The sequence below is a fragment of the Lethenteron reissneri genome, chromosome 30, assembly GCF_015708825.2.
Source record: "Lethenteron reissneri isolate LAM-NWPU_2019-01 chromosome 30, ASM1570882v1, whole genome shotgun sequence".
Classification (NCBI taxonomy): Eukaryota; Metazoa; Chordata; class Hyperoartia; order Petromyzontiformes; family Petromyzontidae; genus Lethenteron; species Lethenteron reissneri.
Window position 1 is genome coordinate 2,797,054 of NC_083808.1, and position 23,913 is coordinate 2,820,966.

At 51.3% G+C, this 23,913-nt stretch overlaps 1 protein-coding gene across 5 annotated transcripts in view; it reads right to left on the minus strand.

The window, feature by feature from the left end:
- Positions 1-214: 214 nt before the first annotated feature.
- The window catches only part of HEMK1 (HemK methyltransferase family member 1), a 43,699-nt gene continuing 20,000 nt past the window's right edge, over positions 215-23,913 (minus strand). For 3 of the 5 annotated variants that reach the window (XM_061562805.1, XM_061562809.1, XM_061562810.1), the window contains 7 exons: positions 17,897-18,025; positions 15,925-15,989; positions 15,349-15,398; positions 14,533-14,641; positions 13,026-13,121; positions 6,959-7,069; positions 215-4,584 (listed from right to left, as the gene is read on the minus strand). In XM_061562805.1, the coding sequence (XP_061418789.1) occupies positions 4,515-4,584; positions 6,959-7,069; positions 13,026-13,121; positions 14,533-14,641; positions 15,349-15,398; positions 15,925-15,989; positions 17,897-18,025 (630 nt within the window). In that variant the 3' untranslated portion in view covers positions 215-4,514. Of the gene's footprint in view, positions 4,585-6,958; positions 7,070-13,025; positions 13,122-14,532; positions 14,642-15,348; positions 15,990-17,896; positions 18,026-23,913 lie in introns of those variants that run through there. The other 2 variants (XM_061562806.1, XM_061562807.1) reach the window with 2 other exon arrangements.

The window sequence follows — 23,913 nt, forward strand, 5'->3', positions numbered from 1 at the left end:
CTCATTACGTTACCCAGGCAGTGGGCACGGGGAGATGTTGGTTAGGGAGCCAGTGCATGGGAGGTGAAGTATAGTCACACGAGTAGATGATTTTCTTGTTCATCAGCAGCTGCTGAAGCATAACGAGACGCTTTCTTGAAACCTCCTGGCCCCACCGTCCACCCAGCCGTAGAAACTGGTTAGTCGGACAGCAGATCGCATGCTGTGGGGGGGGGGGGGGGGGGGGGTAAAGTGTGGCAACTTGCACCTCTTTCAAGACGTCTGGCCGGTGTGGAAAAGCAGACCAAATAACCATTCGAGGGGGGCTTTCTCTCTCTCTAGGGCTTCCGTCAAGCGGAGGCCCTTCGACCAGCAGCGGCTTGAACAGCGCGCTGTTGCAGGGCCTGCGCCTTTTCCCCTCTCAAACGCCGCGGTGAGCGCAGGCTCAAGGTGAAGCATCGCGTGCAAGCCCATTCCCCTCCTCGCCAAGGCCCTCGGCCAACATGAGCAGATTTGACATTTTCCTCTCGCAGAGGAAATCCCGCCAGATTCCGACTCGTCATTTTATTTCATTTATTTCTTTTTTATATTTCGTAAGAAAATAAAATCGCTTTCTGGCTTCGGGTTAATTTTTGCATCGCCCTGGTTATTATTCATTATCGTGATTTGTGGTCGTTTCCATTCTATGTTTGTGCCTTTTCTGCAGAAAACACATTTCCCGTGCGCCGTGCATTCTTCGCAATTCTTTCCCCTCGGAAAGCCTCAACGGCTGCCTCGACATTGGCTCCCCCGACCTCACGTCCATAAATAATGGAACGGATCGGACTCGGAGATGTGCGCGCGTGCGTTGTACACACCGCACGTGTGACGAAATAAATAATTTCATGAAAAACTTGGCACAAATCCCATCAAGGATTACACGGGCTGTTTTGTCTAGTGCCGCATTAAATCTGCTCGTGACTCTCTCAATAACTCGGGAGTAATTTCGGAAGAGTTATTTTTGGAATTGTCTTTTAAGAAAAAAAATATAATACCCCGCGCAATTATGCTGTCACGCAAAACCATTTTAATTAACCTCGGGAGTGTTTATTGCGTGGCGGTTGTGAGCGGTCTGTGCCACGATCAACAGGCGCGTCGCTCCCTCACACCAGATATAAATGTAAATTCCACCGTCAGGTCTAATTGGTTTCTCCACAATCCATCCCGAGCGGCTTAAAGGGCGAGCGCTGGGATTGCGGTAGGCCCTCTGCTACGGCAATGGTCGCCGACGGGAACGTGAAGATTCGCAACAAAGTAATCCGTCACTGTTAACTAATTACGCATCACCGTCGGTGAAGCGCTGGGTATTATTATCGCTTTGCTTCCTAGGGACATTATTATTATTATTATTCAGTGGCTTTTCAATTACAAGTATGAAGAATTATTCCACATTATACGCATTAAAAAAATAATTACTTCTATTTTCTTCTCATTATCGCCGTGTCCTGGAGGCACTTTTTGAGAACAAAAAATAATAAAAATCATTAAAGAAGTGCTAACGCATGCCCTCGTCTCGAGTGGCGGTGGAGCGGTCGCGCAGCGTTTAGCGCGCCGAGCTATCAAACCGGTGACCCCTCAAGTTCGATTCGGGCCTTGGCCAACAGCAGTGGCGAGTCATATCGGAACCAGCCCTGCCCTCCTCTCCCTGCATTCACCGACCCGCACGCACGAGCGCGAAGTATGGTAAAAATAAAACCCAGCACTGAAAAGGCCATGGCGAAGCCTTCATCTATTGTATTGAGAGTAATCTATAATTGTATTGTCATAATTTATTAAATACATGTCTAAGACTTTTGTTTAATGTATACTGTATTTAAAAAAAAATGTATTAGCCCTATTGATTTATCAAATCCTCTCTGACTCAAACAGCACTTTCCCGAGCGGAAAAAACTAAGCAAACTCGAAATGCAGTGATTGTAGCTCTGCATCAGTTGTGGAAATTCCACAAATCTATGAAAACCCACTGATGAACGACGAGTTTGCCAAAGAGAAATCCATTTCTTTCTTTTCGGTTTCAAGTCCGTTTCTGTTTTTCAAAGTTTTAATCGCCTACCATTTATTTTTTCAGTTTCTCTCCTCTCATATGTGCGTAAGTTTCCACTTGAGTGAGATGACCACAGGTCTCATGCACACCACGAGTCCGTAGTTCGACGTGATCCCAAAACAACGTTTCATAATTTAGCATCCGGAGACACTTTGATGCACTGCCGTTGGAATCCCCGCAGTGAATAGCATCGCCGCATTGAGTGTTATTGTGGGATGAGCTCTCCGAGAGCCAGGGCCAGACCGAATGCGGACGCGCTCGCCAGCGCGGTCGAAAAAAAGCCACGTTCATGGCGCCACAGACCCAACCGCCATGTGGTCAAACCCAAGTTTTGCGGGGTGGTTTTTTTTTTCTTCTTTCTAGGCCTCGAACGCTTTCTTAAAAAAAAGATTCCATTCGTTCGGCTCGCAATGTTTTCAACTCCACACCGCGTGACGGCACCAACCACTGTGATTATTGTTACTTTAACGAAGATTTTTGGTTTCACTTAAAAACCGACAAAAACGGCCATATTGTTTGGCACCGGGTGCGTGGGCCGCTTCCAAAATCTTGTCTCGGCCGGGCCGCGCGGAGGGATTCTGGCCGGTGACGCACCCAGCGGGCAGGGGTGGACGGGGGGGGGGGCCTCGGCTTTCCAGGCACAGAGACACATCGATCGCGGCGGTGGCAGCGAAGGCGCTAGAACGCCGTGGGGTCCTGATCGCAGGCCCTCTAGGATTTGGGAACGTGCCGTTCCGCGGGGTGGGGGACGTGGGCTCGGCAGCGAGAGCCATGTGGCCGTGACGTGCAGGTATTTTGCAGCGAGCAAAAATCTTCTGGGAGGTCGGGCAGTTCCTGCACGCCCCCCCTCCCCCCCCCCGTGTTGTCTCGGGATGGGATATTACCGTAAATTACGGCGCAGAATGCATTTGGGTAGGTGAAAAAAAAATGCTTGTTTGTAATCCTGGGAGGGTTGTGGCAGTCGCCAGGGGTATCAGACTGCAGGCCTGGCTTCAACCCAACCCACAGAGTCTCAGCCGCCCGCCCCGCGCAGACGCGGTCTCACGCACATACGGGCGGCCTAGCGCCCGTGCGCCTGTACGCACGGGCGCACATGTGCGCGCAGACGCACGAGCATATGCGCGCGCGTGCGGACGCATGTGCCAACACAAGCACGCACGCGCGTAGACACAACACACAAGATTTTTACAAACGCCCACAAATGTCGTCGCCCACACTTGCACAAACACAGGCCGGCACAAACATACGCACGCGCACACACTCACGACACACAAGCGCACGCTGAAAGACACGCACACTCGCACGGACACCCGCACGAACGCAAACCCCGCAGAAACACGCTCGGTCACACGCACAAACACACTTGGTACACACAAGCAAGCGCACACGCACACGCTAACTCACACGCACCCACACACGCGTGCACGCACTACGCACCAACTGCAAGTCACAGGCCTACCACGGACAGCGCCCTACTGCGATTTTCCAGGAACGGCATCAGACGCCAGTTTTATGGTCGCTTTCTCGGAAAGCCTGGAGGTTGGGGGGGGCGTGTGGGGTGTGGGGGGTGTGGGTGGGAAGGATTCTGCAGCGGGGCCGCCGTCGCTTACCCCTCTGCTCCACCGACTCGTTTCACGAGCTCGTAAAAGCCAAACAGAATTCGTTGCCAAACTGCCAGAATGAAAACTGGCGGAGGGCTTGAAGCACGCAATGAATGCAATATCTGTTTTTTTTTACATTTTTAATTTATTGAATTGCAGTGGCTTAAAGTTCCTGGAATAATGCCTTGTCATCTGGAAGAAGGATTCATTTTAAAATATTAGACGTTACACACTTGGCACTAATTTTGGCGCGCGCACTCTGTGAAGATATTAAATTGTTTATGAGAACGCCTCTGCTATTCCCCTTCAATTATAAATGTTTTAAACGTTCCCAGTAAACGGTGGGGGGTGGGGACAAAATCTGTCAGGCTGGAACACGCTTCAGGCCCTCCTCCGCCCCACGGCGTCGGCGCAGAATGTCCCTCGTCTCGCGTCGAGCAGTGCGTGCGGGACGTTTATCGGGCGGGGGAAGGAATCTGCCTCCTCTCGGCGGGAGTCCCGACCCCGAGCTGTTGGCCGTCGTGGCCAGCGGCGCGGCGTCTCTCTCGGCAGGCGACGGGCGGCGTCGTCGTCGTCACCCGCGCGTGATGTGTTCCGCTTGAGCACAGCGGCGTTCGGTCGCCCACGGCGAGATGATGTTTACTCGTTTATTTCTCCTGCCGAGCTGTTTAAATATTTGTTCTCTCGGCTCAGGCTTTGAGGTGGGAGGCGGAGGGGTGGGGGTGCCGGCCCTTCTCCCGCGATGCGACGACGCTTCCCTGTCGCTTCCCGCAACTCCCCGCACGCCCGCTCGGCCGTTCTGTGTCAGTGGAGAATCTGTCCCCGCCGGGGCCCCCCTGCGGAACCGTTCGTCAGACGTGCGTCGCCCCCGACAGCCGCCCGCCCGCCCGCGCTTTCCTCCGCAGTACGCAGAACCTTGGCCTGCAGACACCGCCGGCACAAAATAATGATTAATCATAAATCTTCCCAAGGCAGCGGTTGGCTGTTCTCCAGCCGTCCCGTCCCCCACCCCCCCCCCCCCCCCGGTTCGTTCTCTGGTTCCGTGCCACGTGAAAAAGGCCCCGTGGAGACAGCTGCCTCGGCGCGCCGGCGCAGACGCCGCGGACAGACGGGCGACGGACGGACACACACGTGGGGGCAGACCGCACGGAGGGACCGACACGTGGACAGACACACGGACGGACACATGGAGGGACCAACAACACAGACGGACACACGGACGGACACACGGACGGACACACGGACGGACACACAGACAGACACACGGACAGATACACGGACAGACGGAGGGACCGACACATGGACAGGCATGTGGTCACGCGCACGGATTTGACGCACGGGGACACACCGATACCAAAACGGACGGACGCACGGTGGGAGATGGACGGACACACGGACGCGCGGGGCGTGATCACGACGACGGCGTCCACCGCCTTCCTTCCACAGCACGTTGGCTGCAAACAGCAGGAAGGCGGTCACTGCGGGGACCAGCAGGGCCACGGTTGCAGAGAGGCGCGAGGGCGGTGAAGACCACTGCTCAGAGCGCACCGATGCAATGGGTGCTGGCTAAACCAACACGACTTTAATTAATACAGAAACAGCCCTCGGGGTTCGTTAATGATTGACTGTTCCTTTCCAACGTCTGGGTGAGGGGGGGCGGTATTCAGATATCAATATCGCGAGCCGTAACTGTGCCCTGCCAAATGGTTATTTTGAACAAGCTCCTCTTACTTTTCGAAGCCAATTTGATGAAGATAATCAATTGCGCAGCCATAAACAGCAACGTGACCCAAATCGGCCGGAAACGCGCCCGACCTCGCCAAATCTCGGGCACTAAGCAGGGTTTGAGTCCGGACAGCGCTTGGATGGGCTCCTACCACGTGCCACAAAAAATGTATATCGGCTGCTGCGGGGCCTGCGCCTTTGGGGGGCACCACGGTGCCGAGATGTTAACCACCTCGCCTAGTATACAGGAGGTCGTGGGTTCAATCCCGACCCTGACAATGCCTGCTGTCTATTTGGAATTTGCTCGCGTGATTTTTCTCTGGGCGGGTCCTCTGCGTTTTCCCTCGACATTTAGAATCAACGTCACGCGTTTAGAGCATTTGGCTGCGATAAATTTCCACGTGACGATAAGCCACTTCGACGCTTCTGAAAAAGAGCTACAGTGGGCCTCACATGGTAAGATACAAGTTTAGTTTAGGTGCAGCAGAATGCATTTGTTGTACCGCACTTCTATGTTCCACACGGCTACACTCCTCCAGTCCTTCACCGACCCGTGATGACCAGTGAGCTACGGTCAAACGGCACCGCACGACAAGGCCATGGCGCGGGGGGGGGGGTTCAGTGATACGGCGGTCAGATCAACATAGGAGAACGCGTCGCTGCTATGCTCGTTAAAAAACGGGGGCATCGTTATAAGCACGCTGTGTTTTGACGAGGTAACACTGCATGTGTGTGTGAAGAGCTGGAGACATCACCCGCTAGCGCAGCCCTTTAAAAATTAATCGCTGCTATGCCCTGGATGATATAAAAAATTAAATAAAGTCAGAGTGACCCCACATTTTGCTTGTAGAACAACCACACAATGATGAATTGTCCTGGCGGACCCACGACTAGGACTTGAACCCGTGCCTTTGGCACTGTGAGAGGAGGACCCAGAATGCCATTTTTTTTTGGCTGGAGGATTTTTATTTTGTGCGAAAGAAATTGTCTCTTGCACGCGTTTCTCTTTTCGATTTTGCCAATTGGTGCCCACGAAACGAATCGCCTATCCAGAACTCTCACACTGTCACACGGCGATTCAATTCCGTGGCAGGAAACGGCCCTGCTAAACGAGATTTCGGAGAAGTACTTTTGACATCCGTTCAAAGTGACCTCATTCGCACGCGAGGTGACGGCCGCACTCTTCCGCACATCCTGCTGCGGAGGAATATTCAATCGCAGTGGCAAAAGTGACAAATTTTAACTCTCTCAGAGCTGGGATTTTCCTACACCAAGCGGCGAACCGAATTATAGCGAATAGTTTTTCTTGCAAGCAGTTTCTAGCGACCCAGGCTGGTGCCCAACATCTCACGACGCTCGAGGAGCACGGTCTGGGCGGCTCTCAGCCGGTGCTCCGACTCCTGAGCTGCGTGGCCGGCCGGCCGGCCTCCCACTCCCGCCTCCTGCCCCTGCCGGAGGATTTCACTCGAAAGCACCGGGTGCTGCCGGTGCCCGTCGTTGTGGTTTAACGTCGCCCACGAGCGCAGGTGTGCCGGCCGGAGTGGGGGGGGTGGGGGGCAAACGAGCTCACTGTCCGAGGAAGTCGCGGCGCGTCTCGACAAACTCCAGCGCAAGCTGCTGCTGCTGCAGCCACTTGCGGATCATGGCCGGGTGTCTGGGCTCCGTTTCCAGCCACACCAGTCTGGTTGGCGGCAAGAGACAGCGAGACACACACACGCACCCACGCACACACACACACACGCACGCACACACATACACGCACACACACACGCACACATACACGCACACACACACACGCACGCACACGTTCGCCGGCGAGGTCCCTTTTTATTATTTATATCACGCCTGCTTTGCGAGGTGCGGCACATCCATTCGTATTCATGACCGCGTTTCCACCGGAGGGGTATTTTTTTTATATATATACATTTTTATTAACACAGCAAAGGCGGCCTGCCGCTCTTCTATCGCTCTTGCCGTGGGGCGAATGGAAGCCCCCCCTTCGCATGGCATTACAAAATTATAACGCGCGCGGAAATTATGCCTTCGTTAGGGATCGCCGCCGAGGTCTCGTCCAATGTGTTTATTTAGTTACCTCGTGATGAGGGTACTCGAGGCTGCGGTGTCCGTGAGCTCACGCGACAATCGCAAAGGTTAATTGTAATAACGGGGGGAGGGGGGTTGTTTTTTGTTTCTCGCCGTTTGGCAAGGATGGTGGCTTTTCGTCCAAAAAAATCCTCCCTTTCCCCCCAGTGACAGCAACAACAAAAAAACCCCTGTTATTATTCGTAATTAACCTGTTATTTACTACAAAGTTGATATAAAGCTGGATAAGAGGCCTAGCTTTGTGATCTCAGAGCGGCGTGCCTGGGGAGTGGAGATTCGTATCGAGTTGTGACCGGGTAAAGGGCAGAGCGAAGGGGTGGTGGGGAGCCCAGGGGGGCAGCGGGGGGGTGTGCAGCGAGAGGGGGGGGCGAGTGGGCGACCGTTCTTGCGATTAGAATACGAGCGGCATTTGACCCATGCCCCCCCCCCGTCCTCTCCAGACGCACACACTTCTGGGGTCTGAGCCAATTGTTGTTTTCTTTTATTTTGCTGCCGTTGAACAAAAAAAAATCGCTGCCATTTTCAATTTCCTATCGCTGTTGCCACAGACCGTTCAAATTATCTGGCCTCTCGCCAGATAATTTAAACGTGGGGAGGCAGCGGCGTCGGTGGCGGCAGCGGCGGCTTCGGCGTCTGGGGGTCTCCAAGCGACATTTCCCTGGTCAAGCGTGGAACCGAGCTCGGTGGTCTGCCGCGTTCCGTGCCTCGAAAAACCGCGCGGCCGCGGAAAAGTCACTCCCGCACCACGACACGCCACGCCACGACGCTCCACGAAGCGCCAGCCGCGGTGGCTCAGAGGGTCCCCGCCCCCACACCACGATCCCGGTTGACCCAGGTTTTACCGCCTGCCTGTGCACATCATCAGCAATTGGGCATCCAAACCCCCCGTGCCTGTTCGGAGGTGGCCGGGGGTGGCTCAGAGGTCAGAGCACCGTGACGGCAACACCGTCGGGATCCTCCTGGGTTAATATCTGGGTTTCACCCCCGCCCACCGCCGTTCAAAACCACGGCTGTTACGATTTCATACGAGTGGCGGGGGTCTCGTCCTCATTTAGCAATCACCAGTTGAGTATGGCCATCGTTTCCTGTTGCTGCCGCTGCCGCCTTGTGACTCGGTGGCTTCATGTGGACATGCCCTCCTTGGTCACAGGGAGGGCATTTTGGCACCGTCTCAGGGCGACGATAAACCATCTCTCAGACACTTTCCGGGAATTATGGGAATAGCTAATTTGGGCAGAAAAGTGCGTGCGATGGCTTTAAAAAAAAGAAGAGTATATTTAACACGACGACACACAAGACGGTGATTTTGTAGACGGCAAACGGGGTGGTTGTGACCAGAGGCGCGGGTTCTCCGCCTAAAACAAGGACTGTGTGTGCATGGCGCGGTGCTGTGACGTGATGCGCAGGGCGTGATGGGAGAACCGATGCTCCGGCCACACGATCGCACCTCTCGCTGTCTGGAAATCACCTTCCGCTTGCATTAATAACGCCAGCGATTATATAAAAAACAATTTTAATTGTTATTATTGTAAAAAAGAAAAGCTGGGAAAAAAAAACCCAGCCCCTTTTACACTGACCTCATTACTGTCCGCACTAATCTGCGCAAGTCGACGTTATTACCCCACTGGGCAGCGCGCCAGGTGACACAGAAACGCTCCGTGCGTACGCAACAGCAGTGGCAGCAGCAGCGGCAGTGGCAGCAGCAGTGGCAGCAGCAGCGAGAAACGGGACGCGAGCGATCCAATGGCGGCAACGAGTAGGGCCGCACGACGGCCGCAACAGGTGTGGAGTGAGGCCCCCCCCACCCCAGTTCGTAACAAGACGCGAGAAACTCCCTGGTAGACGGGGCACGGATCGACACCGCGTTTAACGTGTCGCGTCACCCCCACCCCCCTTCACCGCTCCTACCCCCCCCCCCCCCATTGGCTGGAGTAGGGCCGCCGCCTATCTGCGCATCCGAAAAGCGAATTTCGAGCGGTGGGCAAAATTCGCGGAATTCAGATTATCCCAGGCAGCTGGGCAAAACAAGCGCTTACAAAAACAAAACCTCTCTCTCGCTCTCGATTTTAAAACATATATAAATATATAATATTTGTCCGATTCTCTAATTACTCGCGCTGTTCCTGCAAGGCTCCTGACATTTCCTGGAGCCTCATGAAAGCGGTGACTCTCCTCTTTTTCTCCGGGTTCATCTGCCTCCCCTTTACTATCATCAAAGCACCGCATTCAACGCTTCCAGGAATGCCCTTCAGTGCGCCGTTTCCTGGAACTGGCAACTGCGGAGCGCTGCCGTCGGGGGCTGCGACGCCGGCGACGACTAGAGCGCGGCGCCGGAGAGCCAGGCAACGCCGCAATCAACGCCCGCTCGCGCTCGCGCCCGCCCGCCGGAGCCCACCCGTCCGCCCGCCCGCCAAGACGGGCGCGCGCGTGACTCTCCAGTTCGCCCCCCCGCTAGACTGGCCGGCGAGTTCGACGGCACAGCCGCAGCCACAGCCGCCGCCGCCGCGGATAATCGATTTTTTTTACCTCTTCCTCGCCGGCGCGAGCGAGCGCAGCAACAAGTCAATTTAATTTTAGTGGTTTTCATTTTTGGCGTCGCCACCGCCGCACGGCCAGAAATTACTCGCTCCTTCGCGGACGTAATTAGGAGAACTGTCTCCCCCGACCGGCGAGGTTCCGCCCCGGTGCTGCGGACAGGAGTATGAACGTCAATCAATTACCCACGCAGCACGCACGCCGTTTCGCAAACACTGTATGGATTTTTTTTTTAAACCCAGCGACGGGTCATCGAGTTCGCCGAAATCTTTTTCTCTTTCTCCCCTCCCACGTTCTGACAGACCCCCCGCCCCCGCCCCGTGTCTTATTGTCGAACGCTTTAAAGGACGGCGAACAAACAACACTTTCAGCGCCGTTAATGGATTTTTCTCGCTATGTTCGTCCAAGGTTAGCCAGCCGGGAATAAAAAATGATTCCAAATTCACATACCTCACATAGAAAAAAATAACAACCGTTGGTCACTCCTGCCAGAATTTGAATATATGCATGGTAGTGAAAAATAAATATATATATATGCAAAACGGCGTTTGTGGTTTTGTTAAAATGGCATTACCGTACGTAAGGTTCATTGGGTTTCAAATTTCAGGGAGGTAAAATAAGATGCGATGGCAACGACGGCAAAAATCTGGCCAACCTCCATCCGGAGAGCGACTGCTCGCGATAGCGATGCCGGCCAACGTTTCGCGGTGACCGTGAGGGCTCTTTCCTTGTTTTAAAATCAGGTTTTCTTTTTAATTTCATCCTTTTTTTGATTTACGCCCGCCGAGCTCCCTCACTGACGAGTCAATGGGACTCGGTCTCAAGACGGCCGCGAAGGATTGCCCCCTGGTGATCCTCGTGGGTAAATCACTCAAAACCAAAGCGGAGGTTTGTTGTCTTTTTACTTCTACAGCGATCAACAGCGAGGAAGCCAAAGCTGAGCGAGAGAGCCACGCTCTCCGGAGCCCCGGGCCTCGCACCAAGCGCCGACCTCACTTCCTCCGCATCTCGCCACGGCGCCGAAATGTTAACTACCTCGCCTGGTGTACAGGAGGTCGTGGGTTCGATACCGAAGCTGACGCCTGCTGTATATTGAGCTTGCATGTTCTCCCCGTGGTCGCGTGGATTTCTCTCGCATCATCATCATCATCATTATCATCACGGTGCGTGTCTCTTTCATTATCATCATCATCATGATGCCGGGATGTTAACTACCTTGCCTGGTGTACAGGAGGTCGTGGGTTTGATCCTGAAAATACCTGACGCCTGCTGTATAGTTGGAATTTGCGCGTCTCTCTCTCTCCCCGTGGTCGCGTACATTCTTCTCCGGGTCTTCCGGTTTCCCCCCCCACATTTAGAATCATCGTTTTGAGTATTTGGCTGCAATACATTTCCACACGTGATGATAAGTAACTTCCTTGAGCTATCATTTAGGGCTAGGATGCTTCTGAAAAAGACCTATTTAGCTCAGTGGGGGCTTAACTAGTATAATAAATACATAATAATCACCCGGGCCAGGGCTCAGTGGGATTCGGTATCTCCTGCGCATGGGAGAGTGCAATATTCGTGGCTACACTGGGACGATGAATTTTTTATCTAAAAGTAATTTTGACGTATTGGCTGCAACACAAGAACTCAATGACCTAAAACTTGCTGCTGATGATGATGGTGATGGTGGACAATGATAACCATCGTCATCGCGGTGATGACGAAGATGATTATGATCATGGCTATTATGATAGTGACGATGTCAGAGATGAAGATGATCATCGTCATGGACAGGTCACTGAAACAAGTCACCAGGATAGGTCACCAAGACAAGTCATTACACAGGTCACTAACACAGGTGACCAAGACGGGGAAGAGCTGAACCCAGACGGTGGTAACGACGGTGATGATGGTGAGACTCTAAGAGTGGACAGAGGTCGGGTGCCGAGTTCACAATGACTACGAGATCAGGCAGCAAGGAGGAAGCGATGGCGAGGTGTAAGGAGGGGGGGAGGGGTGGAGGGGAGGGGCAGTCGGAGCGTCTGCTACAGGGTCATCAAACGTAACAACGAAACTAACCCGATGCAAACTGAAAAAAACTACGTGAATTATGACGAACGCAAGAACGAATTATCTTATTTCATTCTACCAGGGAAGGCCCACTGAGCTCTTCAGCTCTTTTTAAGAAGCGACCTGGCCACAAATGATAGCTCAACGAAGTGGCTTATCACGTGAAAATTGACAGCGGCCAAATTCTCTAAACGCACGATTCTAAATGTGGAGGGAAAAACTGGATGACCCGGGGAAAAATCCACAAGACAGGGTTGGGATTGAATCCACGACCTCCTGCATACCAGGTGAGGTAGTTAACATCTCGTCACTGTGGCCCCCTGCATATCGGGGGTACACCGGTAATGAAGCCAAAGGCTGTCTTGTCTCCGCCCGAGTGAGTGGACCATGTTCTGGTAGCAAGCTTTTATTTAATGTCAGGAAGTCATGCAAAGCGGCAGCTGGGGCCAGCCAGACCTGTCAACCCCTTATCAGTGCCTCCCTACCTTATTACAGACCAACTCAGACCTTACTGGTCACCCCGTGCCCTTATAAATCTCAACGTTCATCCTACAAAGTCCCATCACAAGGGAGAAACACAAACAAATAGGCAATTTTTTTTTTAAACGCGTGTACGCAGGCTGGTATGGACCTGAAAACTAAATTTCCCTCTACAAGAATACAGAGTAAACCGTAATGGATTGACAGGTGTGGGCCAGCCAACATCTCGCCAAGCGCTCCGTGCTCAATTAAAGGTTGAGTCGACCTAGGGTAGAGGCTCATTGCGGGAACTTCCGGGAAACGGGGCAGTGATCTTTGTCATGGCCAGGAATAGAAGGCGGGTGGCCGAACGCCTGAAGCCGAACACTTCAGGCAATCAGGCGGGTCGCCACGAGCGACAGTGCGACGCAACGGGCGCGCTAACAGTCAATTACGGGGTGCCGTGCGCGTGGGATACAGACCCATTATCCTTCACGACCTCCGCGGCCAGAGTGAGGACAACTTTGATTAAGTCCATTCCGTCTTCACCGCCGTGCAAAGCAGCCGGATCCTCGAAACTGCCGGGGGGGAAAAAAATAAAAACACGACAACAGCGGAATAAATTCAGTTTCAAAAAGAAAAGCGTACACAACGCAGAGCAAATATTTTCGGTTGCATATTCCGAGTGCGCAGCGCGGAATTGAATCGGACGAAACGTGCTCTGGCAAATGTCACGGCGATTCCGCGGTGCTGGTGAAGTCCGGCGCCTTTAAACATTTTTCCCTTCTCCCCGCTGACGGTTCTCTACATCCGAATTCGGTGTTTCTCTCTCCTCCACCTCGGTTTTATCCTCTACGATATTCCCCAGCCCCCACCCACCCGTGCCCCCGCCCGCCACTCCTCCCCACGTTTCCGTTTGACTCTCAATCCTCAAAGGACAGGGTAATATAGTCTTCTTGGTTCTTTCGGTAAAGTCACGTAGAAGGGAAATAATAAAATAATAAAAATATTTTTATATTTTATTATTTTATTTCCCTTCTACATGACTTTACCGAAAGAACCAAGAAGATGAATCCCTGCAGTCACGAAAGCTTTAAATGGAAGGGTAATATAGATTTGGAAGTTTAGAAGGGCACGTGGAAAGAATATGTTGTGGACGTGTATGAGCGCTCCTAAACTACTTAAAATACATTTTTATCTTCCCAGGTAAGGCCCACTGAGCTACGTAGCTCTTTTCCAAAAGCGACTTTGCCACAAATGACAGCTCAACCGAGTTGCTTCTCGTGTGGACATTTGTAGCAGCCAAACACTCTACGTGCACGATTCTAAATGAGGGAAAAACCGGAGGACTCGGAAGAAAAATCCACGCGACCATGGGGAGAACACGCAAACTCCAAATATACAACATGCGTCAGGGTCGGGATTGAACCCACGACCTCCTGTATGCCAGTCGAGGCAGATAACATCTCGCCACCGGTGCGCCGCGGTATCAAGTCCACGTACAGCCCCTTTTGTCAATCCACTGCTGGACAAGCGACTCCCCACATCGTGCGGCTGGCTCACGGGGGTCACGATCGCCAGTGTGAGTTGGCGATTCCGTGGGGAGAATAATGTTGAAAACGCCGACACTGGATATTCTCACTTTCCCAAGCACTAACGAGGCTTAAGTACCCGCTTAGCTTTGCGAGCTTCGTCGAGATCGGGGACAACCAGGGTGACCTTGTCGGTCAACAACAACAACTGCCGTTTGCCACCGTGTGGCGGTGACGTCACCGCGGCGCTCGTGCCCGGCTATGTGCACTTTAAGGCTGCGCGAGGTTTCGAAAGCCCGCTGTTGACCAGAGGTCACGGGACGGACCCAGGTGCCACGGGTCGCCTGACTGAGATCACCGGCAAATGCACCATCCGTGGCCCCCTTCTGTGCCAACTCGCCGTGTTTTAGCCCTCCCGGCGCTGCACCCGTTGCTGCGCTTGGCGCGGTAGAGTCACCTGCGTATCTCGGGCTGCAGGGCGGCCATGTCGCCGGTGAACACGTAGGGGGGGTTGCTGACGAGGACGTCGAACGGGCCAAGCGCTCCCAAGGCCTCGGCGGCGTGAGCTGAGCGGCCAATTCAAACAGGAGCACCCAGAGAAAACCCACGGGTGCGAGAGGGAAACACTCCATCTCATATACAGGTGGAACACACGGAGCCCACACTTGCTGTAGAGCATTCCGTGCAACATTTGCGTGATCCAACAGCCCTCGCCTCCACAGTGCTGGATCAACAGGCGCGCGTAGCTACCTCCGCTTGGCTCAATCGATCACAAGGTCGTAAGTTCGAATGCCAATCGGAGGTCAAATCAGCGAACCGTAATTTCTTTGGTAGATTAAATGAGCACAGGCCTTTGCGCTAAGAGGCTGGGCCCTGCCCATGGCAATGTGGAATTTTCAGAACTGGTCGACAACAGGTGAGTGCTGTCGCACACTCAAACAGGCATGTAACGCCTTACAGCTGAATAATATATTTGACAGTGACACAAAAGTGTGATGAGGCAAACTGAAATTCATACCATAACTATTCTTATAATAATAATACGATTGAATGAAGACAAATTTCTGGGAAATGGATGGTTATTTTTTTTCGGTGCTGCTGATGCTTACAATGACCCCTTGGTGCATTTACGTGAGCCTTAAAAAAATATATCGGGGCTCGCAAAACAGCGCAAGGCCCCAGGAGAGCCTGCGAGCACGAGAAAACGACAGACAGACACCGCTGGCAACGCGTGCGGCTCTCTTGACCCCCGCGAAGCGCACCGCGGTCGTACCGGCCGTGATGTTCAACTGCATGACGCTGCATCTGTCTTGGAGACTCAAGCTGAGCAAAGGGAGCAAACGAAATAAAATAAAATTCAAAAATAGCTGGCAGGGGAGCACATGCTGCACGTCCACGGTATTCCTCAGTTCGCCGTGCTAATTTCAGGGGTTGAGGGTGCGCCCGGTCTGTCCACGATTTCCCAATAGGGGCCCTGCTGGCCCTATCCAATGTAAACCCCCGCCCCCGTTATTTCCCTGTTTACAGCTTGTATCGCTATTTACAATCTTACTTCGGCACCTCGCAAACACAAACGCACAATGTAAAACAAAGGCGCAAAAAATAACCTAACAATGCCGCGTTCCGCAAGTAAACTTTCCCCCGTCGCTTCAACCGTCTCAGCCGGGAGACAGGAATCGAACCGGTGACCTCCGTGACTGCAAATTCGGCGCGCTCACCGTTGCACCGCCAGCGGGAAGTGCCACGGGCCAAACGGCCTGGTGGACGCTGGGGGCGTGGGGGGGGATGGACGCTAGGGGGTGGACGGTGTGAGGTGAGGGGCCTGGTAGACACAGTCGGCTCACTCAACTCTTCGGCGTTTTCTCGAGCGAGGGCCACGGCGTCCGCACTCTTGTCGACGGCGACGCAGCTCGCCTGGCGCGCACGCGACGTCAGGATTAAATAAATATTCAGGGTGCTTCTAAAAAATTTGAACACTTTTGAGAACGTGCAACAATACCACAAGAAATGTGCCTCCGGGCTGTGGAGACCACCTGGAGAAGATTCCAGGCCTGTGTTGAGAATGATGGCGAACAAGTGGAGATCGGCTTGCGTACCGCTTAGTTGAATAATGAAACGCTCCCGAGGACAAACGCACGTCTGGAAGACACGCTCCATTACTCCGTGACCTTGTTTCAAAACAAGGCGTTTCATTTCAAACTTCTCCTCTCCCACCTCGGTCGGTGGCTTAACTCCTCTCCACCACCAGGCGAGGTCAGGGAAATCTCCGAGGTTCGGCGGAGAAATTAAGGGCCGCGCGCGACGCCCTGAACGCCACCCAAATGAAGATTAACGAGGCCACCTCGACGGCAGAGTTAGCGCCAAAGTCTGCGCCGGGCGTCGATAACCCCAACCTGAACCTCCTAATCACCGCCGGATTGTTTGGACTGTATTTCTACCCGCGGCTTCCTTGATAAAAGAATGCATTAATCAGCCGTATTTTCATTTGTACAAGAGCTCAATCGCAAGGAAATGAAAGAATATTATTTTTCGCTTCTCATTATTGCGAACGATTACTGGTGCTGAAATTCCATTATGGAATGATTGGTGCCGAATTATTTTTCGTGGGTTTTTATTTAATTTAATTTATATCGTGATGAGCGCATATTCTTCAACTGAAGTGAACTATCACACTCATTGTTTTATTTCGGGTTAAAAAAACAATTAAGGGGCTTTAGTTGGCAGTGATATACGAGCACAAATTAACAATAAAATCACCACGTTTGTCATTAACAATGATAATAAATTCGACTTCTATAGCGTGCTTTATCCATGGATCGCACAGTGCTGTACACAATATACATACAAATGAAAAAACAATAAGCATAAAAACATATCAATTAAATTGTCTAAAAATAATTGTAGTACAAGGAGAGCAAGATCCTGAAGATAAAAGGAGGTGAAAGCCTTCTTAAATATGAATGTTTTTAACAACGCTGGCTTCTCTCAGAGATAGCTAGTGTTATTCATACCGTGCATGATTATAGTTCGCGATTATAATCCATTGTAAAAAAAGAACATTAGAAAATATGAAAGAATGATATTTATTAATGTAATTGTTTCGCCTTTAATTTGCTCAGTGTCCGTTTAAATCGGGCTCATCTATTATAACCGTACGAATTTACACGCCAGTTTAAGACATTCGAGTAACGATTTAACGTTACTTTTGTTTAGTTTTTATTCGGTGCCAATATTAATTCGAACTGCGCTACGGGCGTCATGCGACGATGCGTCCACTCGGAAGTCTTCCGGGCAGCAGTGCATCAGCCCCGTGTGTTGGACGACGGTCCGTGGAAGGAAGCTTCACAGAACTACTTCTGAGGCCCATTCAAGTGACTCTTTTTTTATCCACCCACCGGGGGCAACGCCTTCACATGCCACCGGAGAAAACGCGTGCCGCTGATTTGGCCGGGTCACCGTTGACAAAGAGCTTCTTAGCTTCATGGACCTAACCATGAATAAACTGACCGATTCACCGATAAATGTGTAATGTATGACAGCCAGAATGTAGCCAAATGAAGTGACAATAAGCATTTTATATGACGGTGGCGATGTGTTTGGGTGCAGTTATTCGTTCGCAGGCTGAGATCATCAACTCTCCACAGGAGGAATTCGAAACCAGGAACTTATCAGCGGTGATGCTGGCTCAGTGCTCTAAAACTCCTGAACCACCTGGCCCCCTGGAATAGTTTATTTAATTTCAAAATTCCCTTCTCAGAAAGCCCCTCGTCTTTGTGATCCTCCGTACCCCCCACCCGCCCCGTAGTGCTGGCTACAGGTACCAAGGGAGAGGCGCTCAGGATCGCGAGGGAGATGGCTCCACTCCCGCAGCCGATGTCCAGGACCCGGCTGGGCCCTCCCTGGTCTCCGGCAGCCACCAGCGATGAGCCCAGCACGGCACTCACCAGCTCCTGTTCAGGGTGCAGTGAGGGATAATGAAGGGGGCGCCACGGTAGCTAGAAGATGTTAACTACCTCGCCTGGTATACAGGAGGTCGTGGGTTCGATCCTGACCCCGACCCCGACGCCTGCTGTATATTTGGAGTTTGCGTGGATTTTTCTCCAGGTCCTCCGGTTTTTCCCTCCACATTAGAATCAAATGCGTTTAAGAGTATTTGGCTGCTATAAATGTCCACGTGATGAGTCACTACTTCTTTGAGCTATCATTTGTGATCAGGTAGCTTCTGAAGAAGAGCTAGACAGCTCAGTGGGGGCCTTACCTGGTAAAACATTTATTTTGAAAAAGGTCAAGCCCTGCAATTGCCTGCTGGCTGGCAGGAGGGGCCTTCACCAGCAAAAGCTCCAGACGGTATTTCATCTATTTATTTTTCACACGCTGACCAGACGCATTAGAAGAGGTGGGTGGGTGTACCCACACTCTACCCCACAGCACGATACCTGCCAATCGACTCACTGCAGAGTACCCATCACTACTGTTGGGTGGACCAGAGGCAAAGAAATTTAAGAAAAACTCGGCCCATTGTTTCAACTGCCACGCCGGGAGATTGAAGTACCGTGACCTCTGGATTGCAAGTCCAATGTCCTAACCGGTACGCCACACATGAGACAACAGATCCAAAGGCACACAGGGCTGTACGTGCGTGTTTATTGTCGTATGTCATTGCATATGAGGCAAACCGATAACTGTGTTTTTAACGATTTTTTAAATGTGGTTACGTGTAATGAAAGATAACGGTTTTAACAACCCCAATTAAAACCCAGGATCTCAGCGGTGTTATCGTAGTCAATGATCTCTGTGTGTGGAAAACTGCAAGGGTTATTTATTTAAAATGTAATTTCCCCCCAATTGTATCTGCATTGAGAGACAAAAAAATGCATTTTGGATTCACACACCCTGCGCTACGTAGCAGCTCACGAGAGGGGATATCACAGAGCAGCTTCTGAAATATCTTTAAGGTGACCTCCTATGCACTGTAGGGCCACAGCTCTTTCGTCACCCACCCTGGCTACAGGGATAAATGCTCATCACGTGAGTCAAAATTTTATTTTTTATTCACAGCCAAAAAACTGGAATTGAGCCAAGTCAAGTGCGGAACCCAAAAGATCGAATGTTGTGTTTCTGTGCGGCTCTTGATGGCCGAGCAGTCAACTCGCTCCGCTGGAGAACCAGAATGAATCGCAGGTGGTAAGAACCTGCGCCACTTCCACAGATGTACATGAGCACAAACACGAACACACAACACGCACAATTCAAAACTGTTCATCACTTTTATTTGCGCGCTGGGCATCAAAGTCAAATTTACGACAAACGCACAAAACCCATTTATAATTCACGGCGCTACCAGCATTAAAATAACTGTACAATTCCCCACGCATTCCATCACGCGGCCAGGGCCAAAAGCCAAACACTTGTAGGCAATTTACTTTTCTCCGTATCCTCGCCATTCCCTTTATTTTCTTAAGCATCGAGTCGATCTTGGCTCGCCCGTCTTGCACGGCCGTTCGCGGGGCTCCGAGTTACGAGCCAGTGTGGAGCGTGGGGGGGGGGTTCGAATCCAGGACCCGGCATCGCCACACGGGAGTGACGCAATAGCCGCTGGGGTAGGCAGCCGAGACTGCTCGGGGAGCCTCAACGCACCGTCTGGGGAAGGACCACTCCATATTTTCACAACGTCAATTAACCACGAAATGTATTACTTCTCCACCATCATCATCAGCCATGATCAATCGGTTGATGGACAAAGGCCTCCCCCCAAGCCTTCGCCATCTCGCATGGCCCTGCGATACGACGATCCAAGCGCCGCGACGCAGGTCCTCTTGGGGCCCGTTCCCACACCCGACTGCCACTCTCGTCTTTCCGATCCCCCGGCGGCGAGGGCTCGCACAGCGACGTGTCCAGCCCAAGCCCTCTTACTTGCTCCGAGCCCGTCAATAGCACGGTCGGCTACCTCCGGTGCGAAAGAAGTTCAACACACAGACACGTGTACAATAGCGGATAAGTGAAATCCACTAAACTATTAATTAACTAACAAAAGGTTACGTAACATAATGAGATACGGAAAACAAGTCTTGGAAACGTCAGTTGCTTCACGCTGGCTCTCTGTTATCGTGTTTCATCGCTCTCATCCGCCCCTGATCAGAGAATGAAGAGGGGCACAAAATTTTGCGGCGGCGGCATGCAGAGGTGGTACACGAGGTTGCACATGCAGATGACCATGAAGATCGCCAGCACCAACAGGAATAAGCCCGCGTTCACGTTCCACTGTAGCGCGATGAGCACGAGCGCGGCCAGGAGCGCACCCACCACCGCCAGCACGCACGCAAACAACGTCGCCCTCGGGCACCGCGGCGACACGTCCATTGTCGCGTCGCCGCCGGGGACGCTCGGCGTCGTGAGGAGAGGCGGCTCCGTCGCATCGCCGTAGCTTCCGGGGAGGCCGAGGTCCGCCCGCGGGAACCCGAGCCACCCGCCGAGCGAGACGTGCGCGGGCGTGCTCGCCGATCGGCGGAGAAAATCGGCGATCCGGGGCGCCGACGGCGGCGCGGGCGGACGGGCGGCGGCGTCCGGCGCGCGGCACGCCACGGCCGGCGCCCGGCGGCAGAAGGGGCAGCTGACGGCGGCCGAGGAGGAGGCGGCGAGCGAGCCGATCCGGCGCAGGCACTCGCCGCAGAGCGCGTGGCCGCACAGCAGGTAGCGCCGCGGGTTGAGCGCCGCGTCGTACGCGACGCAGCAGATCTCGCAGTCCTCGCCGCCGTGGGAAGGCGGGGGGAGTCGCGTTCCTGCCGTCCCGCCGGATGCCACCACCCCCGAAGCGCGGCCCGTTCCCACGCCGGCGGGCGGCTCCACGCGGACAGCTGCGAAGGTCTCCGAGGGATTCTGTTCACCCGCGGTGTTCATTGCCAGGGTGTTGGACGCGGGCTCTTGTTTCCTTTTGCCTCCGTCGTGCGCGCTCGTAGCGATGATGATGATGATGTGGAGCTCTGGAAATGACCTCCCTTCCTCTAGCAGGCTGAGTTTTAAAACAAGAGTCCGGTGTGGGTTGGTCCAATCCACGCAGCCGTTCGGCGTCAGTAATTAACTCTGAAACAATGCAATTAACCTAAAGTAAGTGCTGGTGATGTCTGCTTCTTTGTTTTGTTGAGTCTGAGCAGCAGCCCACAAATAATGGAGAGGCCAGCTGTAAGAGCGGGTGTTTGAGCAAAGCATTACATCTTTCAGCCCAGCCATGTCATTTGTTCAATGCGTTTTGTTGCTGAAGTAGCTGAAAGAGGCATTCTTATACGACCCAGGGCTGTTCAATTGCTAATTGTCGTCACGTAAGCAGGTAGGCAAGACACAGACTGCAAAAAAGACAAAGCAATGTAGTTCCAATGTGTATTGTCTTTTCAAGGCTGGTGATATATTCTGCAAAGAGTGACTCAGCCAGCAGTTACATATTTAGTAAATAATCTTCTTTTATATTGTTTTTGATACACATATATATACAGGGTGGCCTAAAAGTTAGGACACATAGGGTTATTTAATTTATTTGAATACTGAAATTAAGATATTTTCATTGTTTATTCTTTTCGTTACTATTTTATCTATTGTCATTATTATCTATTTTTCTTCTTCCTGTGGGGTAACCTCAAATCCGTCATTTACAAAACTAAACCAAGAACCCTGAATTAATTGAGACATAACATGAATTGATTAATGTTCAAAGATTACACAGGTGTAATCTTAAAGAAAAAGTCTTAGATTCGTTTCAAATATAATTCACGCATGCATTCTTGTTAGTGGACGTCAGTTTGAACATGTCAAAATAAAAAAAAGTAGTGATGGGTACTCTGTGTCATCCTACTGGACATCTGAGCTTCATAGCTTATTGGATTCCTCCGGTATAAATAAATATTCATATTCCGATCTGGTTAAGTGCAACATAAAACGTTTAGTACATATACTTACATTAAATATATACAGTAGTTGTAGAGTTAAATGTTTGAGTTTTAACGTGGCATTCTTCGATTAAAAAACTCTGCGCCCCCTTAGAATTGAGCCACGGCCACTTCTCTGTAACATACACACGCCAAGCACAAATGTGCCCCGCTCAGCCTTATAGACTGTTGGGCTAAGTGCTGTTCGCGAGTACCTATTAATGCTGATCATTTTGGCGATACTGTGTTGGCGGTTGCACATTTGCACAGGTAACACACGCGCACAAAAACAAAACCCATTTAGGAAATTAATTTGCGTGTGCATGTTACATCCTGGCCCGTGAGAGAACACGTGCGCATACAAAGGCGACGTTTTGGCTAATGTTTTGTCATGAAGGGCGGTGAGGTACAAGAGGGGGTTGGCGTGGCGAGCATCATGTCTGGCGGCTGCCTTTGTCTGACGTTAATACTCTCCACCGATGTTAGCCACGGCCAGGAATTAAACTCGGCTTTGAGGTGGGGTTTCGTAGCACACACACACACAGAATGCACACGTACGATTTCAATTCCAAAATGTTTCTAAATGCGACGGCGTGTCTAAAAACGCCGTACTTAGCAGGAGACACGTGATATTTATAACGTAGTGTGTCTGAGCAATGAGGGACATAAATTAGGAAAATGTTTTATGGCTACCAGATTTAGTTAAAGAGAAAGGATGTGCAAAGGCTTGTCGTAATGTGTAAACGTGGGCAATAAAGCATCTCCTAATTTCAAGACCATATGTTCCATCTTGGCTCTCATCCTGACCCATCCTTCATTCACTGCAGCAGCCTTGGTGAGATTTCAGCGGAATTTGTGAATAAACCACACACGGAACTCTCTTTCCTGAAATATGTTCCTTCCGCTTGCCACTGTAGTAAGGATGTATCAATCCATTGGAACAACTTTGAATTTGTTAAGAGTGGTTTTTTAAAATTCTCTCATAAATTATAATTGTTTCACCATAGATCATTCCAGGTCAAAACATTCAGCGTTTTTTTTACTGCCTCCAAGAGACAAATAACCGTCAAAACAACAAATAGGTGCACGGTCGCCAGGGTCGGTGAATCACATTTCATATCCAAGGATTACGAGGGCACTTAACATTCGCTTCTTGAAATGACTATGCGGCCAAGCTAGACAGGACGGGTGCTCTGCCCGGAGAAGAGAATGTTGCTCTGCAAATCCTGACTCACCCGGCAGCGTGGAACAAAAGGCAACAGCATATGCTAGACGGGCTGCACGGCATAACATTTAAATATTAACAGATATCAAACATACTCTTCTTGGTTCTTTCGGTAAAGTCACTTAGAAGGGAAATAATAAAATTAAAAAAATAAAACATAATAAAATATTATTTTATTATTTCCCTTCTACGCGACTTTACCGAAAGAACCAAGAAGATGAATCCCTGCAGTCACGAAAGCTTTAAATCGAAATCAAACATACTCTTAGGTTATTCGGTAAAGTCACGTAGGTAAAAAAGAAATAATAAGAATAATAAAACTAATAATAGAATTAAAATAATAAATCACGACGTTTCAAGTGAGACAGCAAATCTAGCTGTGACGGTCCCACCTGATGACGGAGACTTGTGTTGCCTCCGAAACGTCTTGATTTTTAATTATTTTATTTCTATTATTATTAATATTATTTATTATTTTTTTAACTACGTGACTTTAACGAAAAACCGACGAGTATGAATCCTTGCAGTCACGAAAGCTTCGAATCTAAAAAGATATCAAACGGTTGCATTTAAACGGAATTTAATTTCGGCAAAAAGAGGGGATGCAAGAACGTGGCGCGGGCAAGTGAGGGTGGGGCGTAGAGATGGGCAAAGCTGCAGATGGAATCGTTGCTCCGTTAAATGTCTAAAGAGACAA